Below are 12,924 nucleotides of genomic sequence, written 5' to 3' on the forward strand. Positions count from 1 at the left end.
TATTTTCTCTAAGATACTTAACCTAAAAAAAAAATTTGTAAGACTTAACAGGAAAAAAACGTAGTATGTAAGGAATATCTCTTGCCTGTGCACATACTGCCTTCTAACTTATAGCCGTTTTGACAGGTACAAATAGCAATAGTTCCATTTTCATAAACACATACTTCATTTTTAGACGTTTCACAATTGTTGTTAGGGCATGAAACTTCTAAATAAGAAAGCACACTAAATAAATTTACTTACAAGATTACATATGGCATTTACTCGTTAGAAATCAAGTAACCAAAAAGGTTGACATTAAAAATTGAATCACTCACCAAGCCTGATAGGACTTAATAACTCAGATGAAATTGATTGCACTTGTGTTTTGTTTGGAAGTATTACTCCGATACAAATATGATCACTACCTACTAATTCCGCCAAAAGGCCTACAATATAGTAACTGTGGTTTGCCTTCATTGAAACTTTTGCTGATGTTTGCGCAGGATAACTGGTAAAAGAAACTAACGGATTAACTCAAAAAGAATTTTTATTTAAAAAAGTAATCATTTTCATCAAAATGCTGAAACTAGTTTTTGGACAATAGCGATTGCAATCTTAACAAAAACCAACTCACCATCAATAAAAAATCAACAAGTTTACTCAAACAATCACGTACTTTTTTGTTCACTGTTATTCTTTTGTTCATTAAAACTTTATATCAGTATTAAAGTATATGCATGTAGAAGAGTAGCAATAAGTGAAATTGTAAGAGATTGCTTGAATGAATAAATTTCGAAATGAAACTTGTGTATTTTATACTTAAACTTCAGGCTTTACAAAGAAGAGATAAACTGTATTTTCTAGTTAACTATATTTATTGGAATATGCTTATAGTGACTTAATTTTGCAATTATTGTAAAAATATGGACATAATATTTAAACCTTTTGAAAGATACAAGCAAACATCAATTTAATTGGATCATAATCTTAAAGGTGCATTTATTTGTTTTGATTTTTATTGAAATAAAACGCTGAAAAAAATTCCTTTTCCTTAAAATTGCTTCTTTTTTTTTATTATTTCAATCAAAAGCCAGATTACCATCGAATCAGGATTGAGTAAAAATAGTACAATAAAAGGTTAGGTATTAGGGTTAGGCTAGGTTTTCATTACTTTACGAAATTAGGCTAGGTATTCATTGTTTTACGAAAACTAAAGAAGGGATTTCGCTTTATACAGTTAATTTAAACATATTTCCTTTAGAATGTTCAAAAATACTTCCTTTGAACTTTTGAATATTTTTGTAACAAAATATGCAACTAATAATTTAAATCAAAATTTTAAGTAATCAAACAAATCAAAATTTAAATTAACTTTTAACTACCTAATGACGCAAATAGTTTGAAGTTTAAGATTCACCAATAATTGACTCAAGGTATTTTAGACCATGTTGCCAAAGCTTAATGATGTTTAAATTTACTAATTTGAACATCATAATTACTTTATGTAAAGTTTTATGATGTTCAAATCATAAAACTTTACATAAAGTTTTATGATGTTCAAGTTAGTAAAACTTTGGGAAGTTATGAATTCAGAACATGAATTTTGATAATACTATTTAGTTGAATTCAAAATGATATACTTTAAATGTTTAAGATATTTAGGCCATGTTTATTGAACCAATTTATTATGCTACTTTTTAAAAATAGTATAAATTAAAAACTAATTTATTTACATATTCCATTGATAGGCCATAGTACCTATATTTTGTACTATAATGAGGTTTAAGTTAGATGGGTCATTATCTCTACTTAGATATAGTTCACAGAAATCATCGCAAGCGCTGTTGAAGGTATAATTTCCAGTTAATGGTGCATGAAACCACCCGCGAATTCTTTCACCATAATATTCTGCATAGCTTATAGTTTCATTAAATGTTCGAATGATTGCTGGTGGGGAAGTTGGATTATTTGGAAAGATCTTACTGCTTCTTAAAGCACTTAGAGGTCTTAAAGTTGCAGTATCATAAACTTCATGAAGTAACCCATTATTGTCTAAAACAAAAGTTGCGAAGAATAATGACTATTTAACTTTATATCTTTTTATCTTTTAAACAAAATTGAAAACAGTTAACCTCCAAAAATGAGTTTTTAAAAAGACTCATTTTTGAAGATTGACTGTTTTTTCAAAAGTATTTTAGAAAATAGCACCATGTTAGCAGCAATAATAATCCTAATAAGTTAAACTTACTCCGACAAGTGAAATTGTGAAGGCAAGTGCAGATTGCATAATTACCATTTTCAAAAATGCATTTCTCGTTTTTATTTTCATCACAGTTCACGGAAAGGCATGCAGCTAAAGCAAAAAATAAAAAGTAAAGTATTCATTTAATTATTTCACTTTTGTGCAACGGTTTTGTAACATAACAACCGGCAACACATTTGATAATCTTGATTTCATAGTACTGAATTAAGATAAAATTCTTTTATTTTTCATTACAGAATGAGAAAACTTTTGAACTTTAAATTTGATTACATTGCTTTGTTAAAACCACATTAAAACTCTGTATATTCGTTTTTTTTCAAAATGGATGGAAATAAGAATCACTGTCAGAAGACGATTTTCTCTCATATTCCATTCTGAGTTTTAAAGCTGCTTTTGTTGGTATTAATATTTTAGAACAGGTTTGAATGAGCAGTGGTAGTAAAGATCTTTCTGTAGGAAGTTGGATTGTTGGTGCACAGAGAACTTTTTTCAATAACTGTTGTAACTATAAGTAATGTAAATGGTTCTAGATTCAAAATCACAACCAAATTGTGAGAACACAAAATAAAATGTGATTCTTCAAAATTGGATTTATAAAATCATTTTTGGTTAGTGTTTGGGAAAAAGCGGACCATGCTAATGTTTAAGGTGCTTCACCAAGTTTTTGTAGAGACCGCCGATTCGTTACTGTTTATCGGTTTGTGAATTGTGCACCGAGTTATCTATGCTGAACGGTTCAAATTACTTACGGATTGATTTGATCCGAAAATAATGTATCGAAAAAAAATTCGTTAAAATTTTTTCGGATTATTTTTTCGGATTGCAATCCGATTCGATACTTTCGGATCGGATTGCAATTCGAAAAATACTTTTCGAATTAGAATCCGAACCGATATTATTTTTACGGGTTTATACGGATTCAGAATAAAAAATGCTTTTGAAATAAGATTCATTTTTATTTATTTATAATATTCAAATATACAATGAAACAAAATGATTTCCTTGTTAAGAAATAAAAAAAGTCAAAATCACACAGAAAGTTAATCATTTTCCAAATTCATTTTCTGGCCACACAATGTCTTGAATTTTACTGAGTTGTTAGTGTTTTCTTTCATATATACCAACATCTCAACCTTTGAGATTGAAAGATTGGTTCTTCTAGAGCTTTATATATTCCCTGTGTGTTGAGATAACTCTTTCAGATGTTGATGATGCAGCAGGTATAGAGAGGTTTTTTCTGGCCAGTCTTGACATTATTGGATAAGTATGCTGGTTTTGTTTCCAGAATTCCGGTACATTTTTATTTGCTGGAACTGGTTTTGAATTCAAATACCCCTCAATTTCAGCAGAAATAGCTTTCTTGGTGCTTGTTTCACCTCCAGGATTAATGTAACCTGCAGCAAACACTTTCTTCCTCAGCTGTTCAGTGAAATCAAAGTTGTCATCATCTTCATCATCCAACATTGAAGGGGAAGGAGTGCTTTGGCTAGCCAAAATTTGATATTTTGACAGTTCTTCCATAGCTTTCTTTCCTGCAGTTTTGACTACTTCAAATTTTCCCCCCTCATCCACAAAGCACATGCTCTTCCTGTTTGGATTTAAAAAATGAGGAATATAGAATTCAATATTCATCAGCTCCCCTTCGAATCTTTTGTTTAGATCTTCATTGAATTAGTGAGCAAGCTCTAATGACACCTTGGTTTTTGGCTTGACACAGGCCTTACATTTTGCCTTGTTTTCCTCCACCTTGTTGAAGAATTCTCAAATATTAGATAGCTTAGGCAACTGAAAAGGAGAAAAAAATGAAATAACATAAAAATGGAATAAATCAGATTATTTGAGTTTTTCCTTTATATTTTTCTTAATAAAAAATGATATTTTTGAGGCATGCATAAAGCTTTCAATAAAAGAACTAATTATTTAAAGGTTATTTGCCTTAATTGTTGAAATGAACGTAACAACTTTTCAAACTAGTTTTTATCCCTATTTTTATTTCTATTGATATTTAAGTAGAAGAAACATAACCATATAAATTTTATAGGACCAATCCACTGATTGAAGGAATCTGCAAAGGAATTTAATCCACAAAAAAAAAAAAAAAAAACCGCAAAAATTTAGCTTGAAATATTCTTAACTTTAAATCAAAATAAGATGATAATGGCTTACCGTAATAAATGTAAGTGAAGAATAGTAGACTTGATCTGTTGAACGAATTGTTGTAGGTTAAGATTTCCATATAGGACTGATTGAAAATAAAAAAGAAATCCACTATTTATAGGACGCACATATAATAAAAATGTAATTTCTTTGAACCAAACCATTTAATGGTGACGCGAACAGAACGCGATTCGTATAATTCGCTATGCGAATTAAAGTTAAATTGATTCGTGAAAAGTTTTCGGATTAATAATCCGAACAGCAAAGAGAACCCGCAAAAAAAAAATCCGCTAGTGGTTCGTAAAAATTTTTCGGATTAATTATCCGAACAGCAAAGTGAATCCGCAAAAAAAAATTTGCAAGTGGTTCGTAAATTAGTTTTCAGATTATTAATCCGAAAAATTTTTACGAACTGACTGTTTTAATCCGCAAAATAAGTCGGATTGGCTTTTGGCGGATTTTACGAATCGAATCGGCGGTGCCTATTTAGAATCTATTACCGGTTTGACTCCGGTTCCGGCAAAATCTCTGTTCCGGTCGATCACTAATCACTATGAACTTAAAATTAGTCTGCTCAAAGTTTGATCCAATGACAGCTTGTCTTACTAATCCTGGTTTATTTACAAACTATCAATTCAATTGATCGCGATTTAAATCAATTAAGTTTTTTTATTTTACTAGAGTTACAGCTAATTGCATATTTAGAAACAACTGCTGAAAATGAATTCAAAGAAAAAGTGTTCTATTTGAGCCGCATGTTTTTGAACTCTGAAATAAATGCAATATAAATAAATATTGTACAAAAGGTTCAGAATTAAAGAAAATGAAAACTTTTTTATTATAATTTCAAATACAATAGCGTTAAATTTTTAAACAAACATGAGCAAAGGATGTAAAAGTTGATGAAAACAAACAAATACAGGAGTTTGACAATATAAGAACACATGAAAAGTTTCAACAAATCTTTTTTAATAGGGTAGTTTGTCCACCATTGGTAGGATATACAGCTTTAATTCTTCTAGATATGCTCTTGAAGAAGTGTTGAATTCTTTCCGAGGGAAATTTTGTCCACTTTTTAAATAAAATACCTCTTAGTTGATTTAGTGCCGAAGGTGAAAGTTGTCTTCTTGATTTTTAAAAAGAAAAATAAATGTTCAATTAGATTAAGGTCAAAAGACTGTGGTGGCTAGATGGTTTAGTCACCTTCCCCAGAATACTCCTACATATTACCGTCCAAATCATCACTCCTCAATGACTAATATTCGGAAGGAAGCAATCTGGATTATACGCGTCTTTTTGTTGTCTCCACGCGTATACAAGGCCGGTTATAGAAAATAATACAAGGGATGATTTATCAGAGAAAATAGCATTCTTCCAATTACCAATAGCTCCAATTACGAAGCAAAGATATTTTTTATTGCAGCTCTTTGGTGAAAACAGTAACTGTATAAAACAGTATATATGTAACTCATAGGGCACAGTCTTGGTAGACACTGCATTTTCAAGAAGGTGATTGACTTCTGTTATAATTTTAAGAGCTGTAGTTTGATGATTTCCTTTCGCAATATGTGTTATTGTCCGACTGTCTCTTTTTTGAATGGCTCGCCTTTCTTTCCGAAGTTTTGCTTGGAAAATGTTTTTCCTTACTGTTCAAAAGCAGATATTATTCTCAAGACGGTGTTTTTTTCAAGAAACTTTTGTTAACAAGTTTTATTTTTATAGTTTATTTTTTTGCTGTTGTTGTTAACGGTTTAAACCACAGAAAAGAGCTGACACATTTACTCTTAATGCTTATACGCTGTAATGATTAAATAGAGACCATTAAAATCTCACTGCTTCAAACGTCAAACTTCGTATTCTGATTTTTGTGGTAATTGACTAGCCTATAAAGTACGGTTTTTTACGACTTTGATTACAAAAGCGAAAGCAATGAACAGTAAAAAACTGATATAGACTATATTGCAGCCAACACTGCACCTCTTTTGACAACTCATCAATCTTAATGCTGCAGAGAGAGTGAAAAATCAAGTAAGCAGATTTCTAGTAATGTGCAAGACGAATTTGCTTATGAAAACACTGATTACAAGAACAAGTATAATAATCCAATTTTAGTTCCATAAAGAAAGTGTCAAAGTGAAAAAGCAACTCTAGTAAAAAAATATTCCTCTAATATTTAAAGCTTCAAGAGTTTGTTACAGTTTACCTAATAAAGGTAGTACTTGCCTGCTCCATCACTTTTTTCCATTAAAGTAGAGGTAGAAATAGGCTAAAAAAATTAAAAGCGTTAATAATATTATTGACAGCTTTAATAATACCCAGGGACATACTGAGAGAGATTTTTCTCATCCCTTTAACTTGAAAACAATTTAGACTTTACAATATTGTTAGTTATGCCACAGTTGATAATACTTGATCATTGACTGAACTAGTAGGCATCCCCATGCCTTTACACTTCTATTCCTTTTAAACTATTCCAAAACTTAATCACTGAACGCAAATACAGCACAAATCAAAAAAAAACGTAGAAAATAGTAATAGACATTTTTCAACATTTATTTTAAAGTTATCTTTAAAGATTTGAACTGAAATGAAATTTTGAGAAAATTTGCAGGTGGAATAAGTAATACTTGTCTAATACTTTTGTTGGTTTCTATAACTTCGTAGAAAGCAATAGAGCCTCAATGTAGTAGCTCTTACTTGCTTCCAAATATACCAGACTCGAATTCTGTGAAGGGTATCTAATTTAACATTTAAAAATGAGTCAAAAAAAATGGAATTAGTTTTTAAACAAATCAGTAAATAAACGATTTTATTGTTAAGAAAATGAATTACTTGTCCCACTGATTGTTTGTAGACTGGTTTTGATAAATAACCAAGCTCTTATTGGCAGGATCATTATCTTTACTGATATAAAACTCGCAAACATCATCACAAGAACTAAAAAATGTATATTGCCCAGTCTGTGGAGCAATAAACCAACCACGAATTCTTTGACCAGAAAATCTCCCATGGTTAATTGAAGCATTAAACGTTTGAATCAACAGGTAAGAATCAGGTCTATGCGGGTAATTATAACCATATTTTAGAACGTTAATGCCAAAAACCAAGTTTTTATAATATTCACGAACTAATCCATTTGGATCTAAAAAAAGAGTAAAACTTAAAAGTATATATGAAAATTTTCATCTTATTTCAATTTTTTTATGACATAGAAGTTAGTTTTAAATCCATTCATATAGCTTAAATTTGTTTTGCATTAAGCTATCACTCAATATAACGTAGAGAGTAAAAATAAATAACTTATTGCCTCATTCCATTATTTTGTTGTTTTATGTAATGCAGCGTTTCTTTTTAAAACGATATTTAAAGAAAGCTTAGCAAGCTCAAATGTCTCAGGGATGGCGATGCCGGAAGTGGGAGATATTAAATCAACACCAAATATGAATTTATTTTCGTTAAAAGTGGAGCGATAAACCTCTTCGAGTCTGTTTAAATTATAAATAATGTTATACAGAAGGTGGTTTTTATTAAGATTTTGATAAAAAAAAAAGTACTTTTTTTAAGTAATTTGATTTTCCGAAAATTTACCCTCACTCACTTGCGCCATGTTAACAAAAACATATTTATATATGAAAGATATATGAATATGTTTTTGTTGGTATTGAAAACTTTATGAAAAATATAAATTAAATTTAACAATATCTAAAACTTTATTTTAAAATTCAACTAACTGAACTTTATTCAGCAGTTTGAATCTAGTACTCCTCTCAGTGGAAGAAAGGAAAAAGTAATACAGCTCAAATTATATTCTTTTGCAGCTTTTCTCGTCATTTTGAAGGTTACTTTCACAGGTTGATGAAGAAAGGAAAGAGTGTGTGTGATTTTAAAAGAAGTTCAAAAACCTGCGTGAACAAATAAAAGAAACAACAAAAGATCAATTTTTTTTGAGCAACCATATGGAATTGTGGGTAAATAATCGTTTCAAATATTTTGTTGTTAAACGCCAATCAGGATTATTTTCCAGCCAAGGCGAAACATAAAGGCATGAAATCTCCATAAAAATTATTTGTAGCATAAACTTGACTGTTCTTTTATCTGAAAACTTAAAGTCCATAATGCATTCTTATATTTGCATTGGTGTATCATACAAGTAAAAATTTCATTTGTTTGTTTGCTCTGTTACTATTTTTGTTTCGTGTAACAGTTATTAACAATTGTTGTTCCGGAATGCAATTTTCCAATTATGATTTTAAAAACGATTACGTCATTACAAAAAATGAGTTTAGTAAATTTTGTTTTACTTACAGTAAAATGATTCACTTCCAACTGCCATCAAAGTAACCATCTAAATAAGAAATCGTTATACAATAATAACAGAAGTTTTATTTAAACAACTTTTGACAAAGATGTTGAATGATGTAAAAAGAAAAGAGTCAATACAAATGCCATCATCATTTTTTAGATTTTGATTTTTTTTTGAGATAATGCTTAATAAAATGGGTTAGCTCTAGGTGCAAAAAAAGCAGAAAGCATTTGAACTTTCTCTGTTTATGTTTTTATTTTAATAAAGTTCATATTGTTTCAAAATAAAATGATTTTTTGTAATATTTAAAGATTTTACATAAAGATTAATTTTAAAACAATTCTTAGTCTAAACATGTAATGTCAATTATCCTTCAATGTGACAGGCTAACTATGACTCTGAAGTATAATTTTCCAATTATCTCAAAAAAAAAATTATTATAATAAACGCACGTGCAATGCACAAATAATTTTAAAACAATTTTATGTTGCTTTTGTTATCTTAACTAAAATAAAAACGGAAATTTCTTCATTTTACATCTTCTAGTTTCAACATTTTTTTGTCAAAGGTTGAAATAAGAAGATTTTATCTACTTAGGCTCGGCAATCAAATAGTAATATACACAGGTTAAATTTTATTTTAAGAGCTGGAGACCGTAATTTTCATATTCATGTTTATCTAGAACCTAGCTGAAGTATAATGAATGTAATATTGAGTGCACTATATTTAGTAAATATATAATTTTAAGTATATATAATAAGGATATATTTCATTTAATATCATTTATCTAATATAGTACTGTAAATAAGTTTTAGCCCACCATAAGTTTATAATTGTTTTTGATTTTATCGTAAAAATATAAAGGACTTATGAAGTAAAAATAAATCAGGTTTATAGACACATATACTATAAACAAAAATATCTAGAAATAATTTCATATAATATGATACAAATAGAAAGAACAATTAATACTTCGTATGTCCGCCTTTTGCGTTGATCACAGAAGCGAAACTCCTGGGAATTGATTCATATAAATTTGTAATGAAATTTTGTGGAATATTGTCCCACTCTCTTTTTAATATTCGAAAACATTCTTCGACATTTTTGGGGTTATATTCAGCCTTTTTTTTATCCAAATAATCCCAAACATGTTCAATAATGTTCAAATCTGGACTTTGAGGAGGCCAGTTTATTACTTCGAGAACTCCCTCCTCACACATGTCCTGTAAATATTTTTTGGCCATTCGGGAACAATGTTTGGAATCATTGTCTTGCTGTAGAATGAAATTATTACCAATTAGTCTCATTCCATATGGTATTGCATGATGTCTTAAAATTTCTTTATACTGTTCTCCTGTCAGTTTGCCACCAATTCTGATTAAATCACCTACTCTAGATGATGAAATACAACCCCAAACTAAAACAGAACCTTCTCCATGCTTGATTGTTGGATGTAGACAATCAGGGCGATAAGCCTCTCCTACCCTTCTTCTTACATACTGTCATCTTCTGCTACCGAACAATTCAAATTTTGATTCATCTGTGTGTAGTACACGGTTTAACATTCCTTGCGCCCAATTATTATGCTGTTTTGCATATTTAAGTCTTTTTTCTTTATTGCCACGACGTAGTAAAGGCTTTCGAACTGCAACACATCCTCTTAACCCAGCTTTTAGCAAATGCCGTCAAATGCAAGATGAGGAAACATTTGTTCCAGTCGCAGCCTGAATGTTTTGGGCTAGTTCACTAGAGGTTTTTTTCCGTTTTTGCAGTGACACATTTTTTAAATACTTTGTGTCATGTTTTCCAAGCTTTGGAGGTCTTCAACTTCGAATTTTATCCTCAAGAGACCCCGTGTTTTTAAATTTTTTTATAACTTCTCTAATGGCTGTTCTTGAATATTTTGTTTTTTGGACAATTTGTCGTTGAGAATAACCTTCTTCGTGAAGCACGATAATTTTTTTACGTTCCAATAATGGAACTTTACCCACTTTGTTACTTAAATAACAATAAAGATAATAATACAAAAGAAAAAAAAGAGAAAAAAAACGTAAATTAGAAGAAGTTTCGCTCTTAAAAAAACAAAAAATAATATTAAACACACAGTATCTATGAAATATCTTTGTAAACTGTACTATCATCTAATATATGAAGCCTTTACAACAATAAATAAACAAAAATGCAAGAGTAAACTAAAAACAAACGAGCTGATACAAATTGGGTTTAGATCAGCATATAATAAAAATAAACACGTTAGATATCTAAATACAAAAATCTATGTAAAATTTTGATAAATACTGCTTTTGTTTGTTAAAATAGTGTTTAGTATTGTTTGAAGTTAGACATTATTTTATATAAAAAAATAATCGGAAGCTATTATTCAAAATCTGTTAAAAAAAAAAACAAGTTTTAATGAGTGGGCTAAAACTTATTCACAGTACTGTATATCATTTAATCATATCAATAATATCATTTAATCAATTTTAAATTAAATTTTTCGGATTTTTCTGTCTATATAAGGAACTGTGTGGCTTTGAAGCATCAGTGAATTTTAAATGATTTTAAGCGATAATGGAACACGTTTTACTATGATCAGTTAGACGGTCAATATACAATCATGGTTGCCGAGGAAAAAAAGTTCTATAGAACTTCTATAAATTTTTGAAACATATGGCTTATAGAAATTCTATAGGATTCTATAGAATTTCTATTAAACCTCTGCTAATTTCTATAGAAATTTCTAAAGAACTTTTTTTTTTTACATGTTAATATAAAAAAAAAGTTTTATAGCAAGTTCTATAGAAATTAATAGAGATTCTATAGACGTTCTACAGAATTTCTATAGAATTTCTATAGGCTATATATTTCAAACGTTTATAGAAGTTCTATAGAACTTTTTGTCCTAGGTGGAAGGACACTGATAATCTATGAAACAAACTAAGCAAAGAAATGTGCAATAATTGTAATTAACTATAATAATGTGAAGATACAATAAAAAGGGACAAGAAGGTTCACATTTATCCCATCTACTTATCAAAAGGATTCGTTGAGGAAAATGGTTAAAACAATATCATTTTAAAAGTTACTATTTATAGCCAGTGTTTGTTAAAGTATATTCGTGCTGCTTTTGCATTAACCTTGTGCTTAACTTTGTGAAGTAAAAGATAGAAAACTGCTATATTCTTTACCTTTTTCGTTCACTTTATTATAAAAGAACACTAACATAAGTTCTTTAAATCGGATTCTTGGTAAAATTTTAAAATTTACAAAAGAAAGGGAGGGGTACCTGAATTTAAAACTTTTCTAGCGTATTTACTTCATGCATACACTTTTTCTCTTAATCGTAATAATAGAGAGTTTAGCAACTGTCTTTAACTATTTCGGTAAAAAGTAGATCTATAATTATTTATTTTTTATATACAGGTCTTTTCCTCTTCTAATTCAAAATAAGCAGGGTTTTGAAACTTGAAACTAAAGGTCTGCGTATCGTTTCATTTCTGTATCGTTATCATTCCAATATAATAGCGAAAAAAAAAAAGTCATCGGATTAACGAGAGTTCCGGTATATACCGAAATTTAAAATAACTACAATACCGAATGATATTTTTTTACCGATTTTTTGTCGTAATCATTCCGAAGACACTTTTTTTTTCCCACTATCATATTGGAATGATAACAATACGGAACTGAAATGATGCGCAGCCCCTTACTTGAAACAACTTTTTTCACTTTTGAAAAGTAAATTCACTCAAAAGATAAAAACTCACAATATTCGTCCTCCAAACCAATGATTGAATCAAATTTTTTTTTTAATTAGTCGTTGGTCTGGATGACGACGAGCCTATGTAGAATAGAAAAACTCAACGCGAGTTTTTCTTTTCTTTTCAGATATATAATTTTTCTTAAGTTGGCAATAGTGCTGCGCGAAGTTAGAAACTTAATTACTTTTAAAAATTGATAAGTTACCATCACTTTCCAAAGTAGAACAACATCTTTCATCATAAACATTTTCCCAAACAAAAACAAGTTTTAACTTAAGGCATGCAGTTAATAAAAAACAGTTCTTTTCTGATTTAACGCAAAATTTCCTAATTTGATTGCTGAAACGTAAATTTATAAGCTTGCTTAAATGTAATGAATTGACTCGCCTTGGTGCGTTAACGTTAATGGCATCAAATATTTATTTCAATTTTTATGTAACTCATAAAGGAACAATGCT

At 29.4% G+C, this 12,924-nt stretch overlaps 3 protein-coding genes across 4 annotated transcripts in view; 1 reads left to right on the forward strand and 2 right to left on the reverse strand.

Annotated features, from left to right (window-relative positions):
• LOC149882181 (uncharacterized) overlaps window positions 1–6,668 on the reverse strand; it is a 56,154-nt gene extending 49,486 nt beyond the window's left edge. Inside the window, exons 1-5 of the mRNA XM_090066548.1 lie at window positions 6,606–6,668; window positions 2,231–2,335; window positions 1,716–2,034; window positions 318–490; window positions 86–208 (exon numbers count right to left, since the gene is read on the reverse strand). Coding sequence (XP_089922674.1) covers window positions 86–208; window positions 318–490; window positions 1,716–1,735 — 316 coding nt within the window. The 5' untranslated portion in view covers window positions 1,736–2,034; window positions 2,231–2,335; window positions 6,606–6,668. The remainder of the gene's footprint in view (window positions 1–85; window positions 209–317; window positions 491–1,715; window positions 2,035–2,230; window positions 2,336–6,605) is intronic.
• Window positions 1–12,924, forward strand: part of LOC145191037 (uncharacterized) — a 258,530-nt gene that overhangs the window by 85,429 nt on the left and 160,177 nt on the right. The window lies entirely within an intron of this gene.
• On the reverse strand, window positions 5,159–12,832 carry LOC149882182 (uncharacterized). 2 transcript variants are annotated; one of them, XM_090066558.1, is made up of 4 exons: window positions 12,672–12,832; window positions 8,708–8,747; window positions 7,235–7,544; window positions 5,159–6,668 (listed from the first exon to the last, which is right to left on the reverse strand). In XM_090066558.1, the coding sequence occupies exons 1-4, from the start codon at window positions 12,711–12,713 to the stop codon at window positions 6,647–6,649; spliced, it is 414 nt and encodes a 137-aa protein (XP_089922684.1). In that variant the 5' UTR covers window positions 12,714–12,832; the 3' UTR covers window positions 5,159–6,646. The 2 variants fall into 2 exon arrangements, with proteins under 2 accessions (XP_089922684.1, XP_089922683.1); XM_090066557.1 differs by lacking the exon at window positions 5,159–6,668 and adding an exon at window positions 6,845–7,140.

The sequence above is a fragment of the Hydra viridissima genome, unplaced genomic scaffold, assembly GCF_058129835.1.
Source record: "Hydra viridissima isolate aposymbiotic clone 2 unplaced genomic scaffold, HvirCarnegie_v1 scaffold_11, whole genome shotgun sequence".
Classification (NCBI taxonomy): Eukaryota; Metazoa; Cnidaria; class Hydrozoa; order Anthoathecata; family Hydridae; genus Hydra; species Hydra viridissima.

What these genes read in the sequence shown, in the direction of transcription:
- LOC149882182 (XM_090066557.1), bottom strand. Translation starts at nt 12,713, where the DNA reads ATGTTTATGATGAAAGATGTTGTTCTACTTTGGAAAGTGATG. An exon ending in TGGAAGTGAATCATTTTACT is followed by an intron (nt 7,545 to 8,707) that starts GTAAGTAAAACA and finishes CTCTTTTTTTAG; the next exon opens with ATCCAAATGGATTAGTTCGT. An exon ending in ACAAACAATCAGTGGGACAA is followed by an intron (nt 7,141 to 7,234) that starts GTAATTCATTTT and finishes ATGTTAAATTAG; the next exon opens with ATACCCTTCACAGAATTCGA.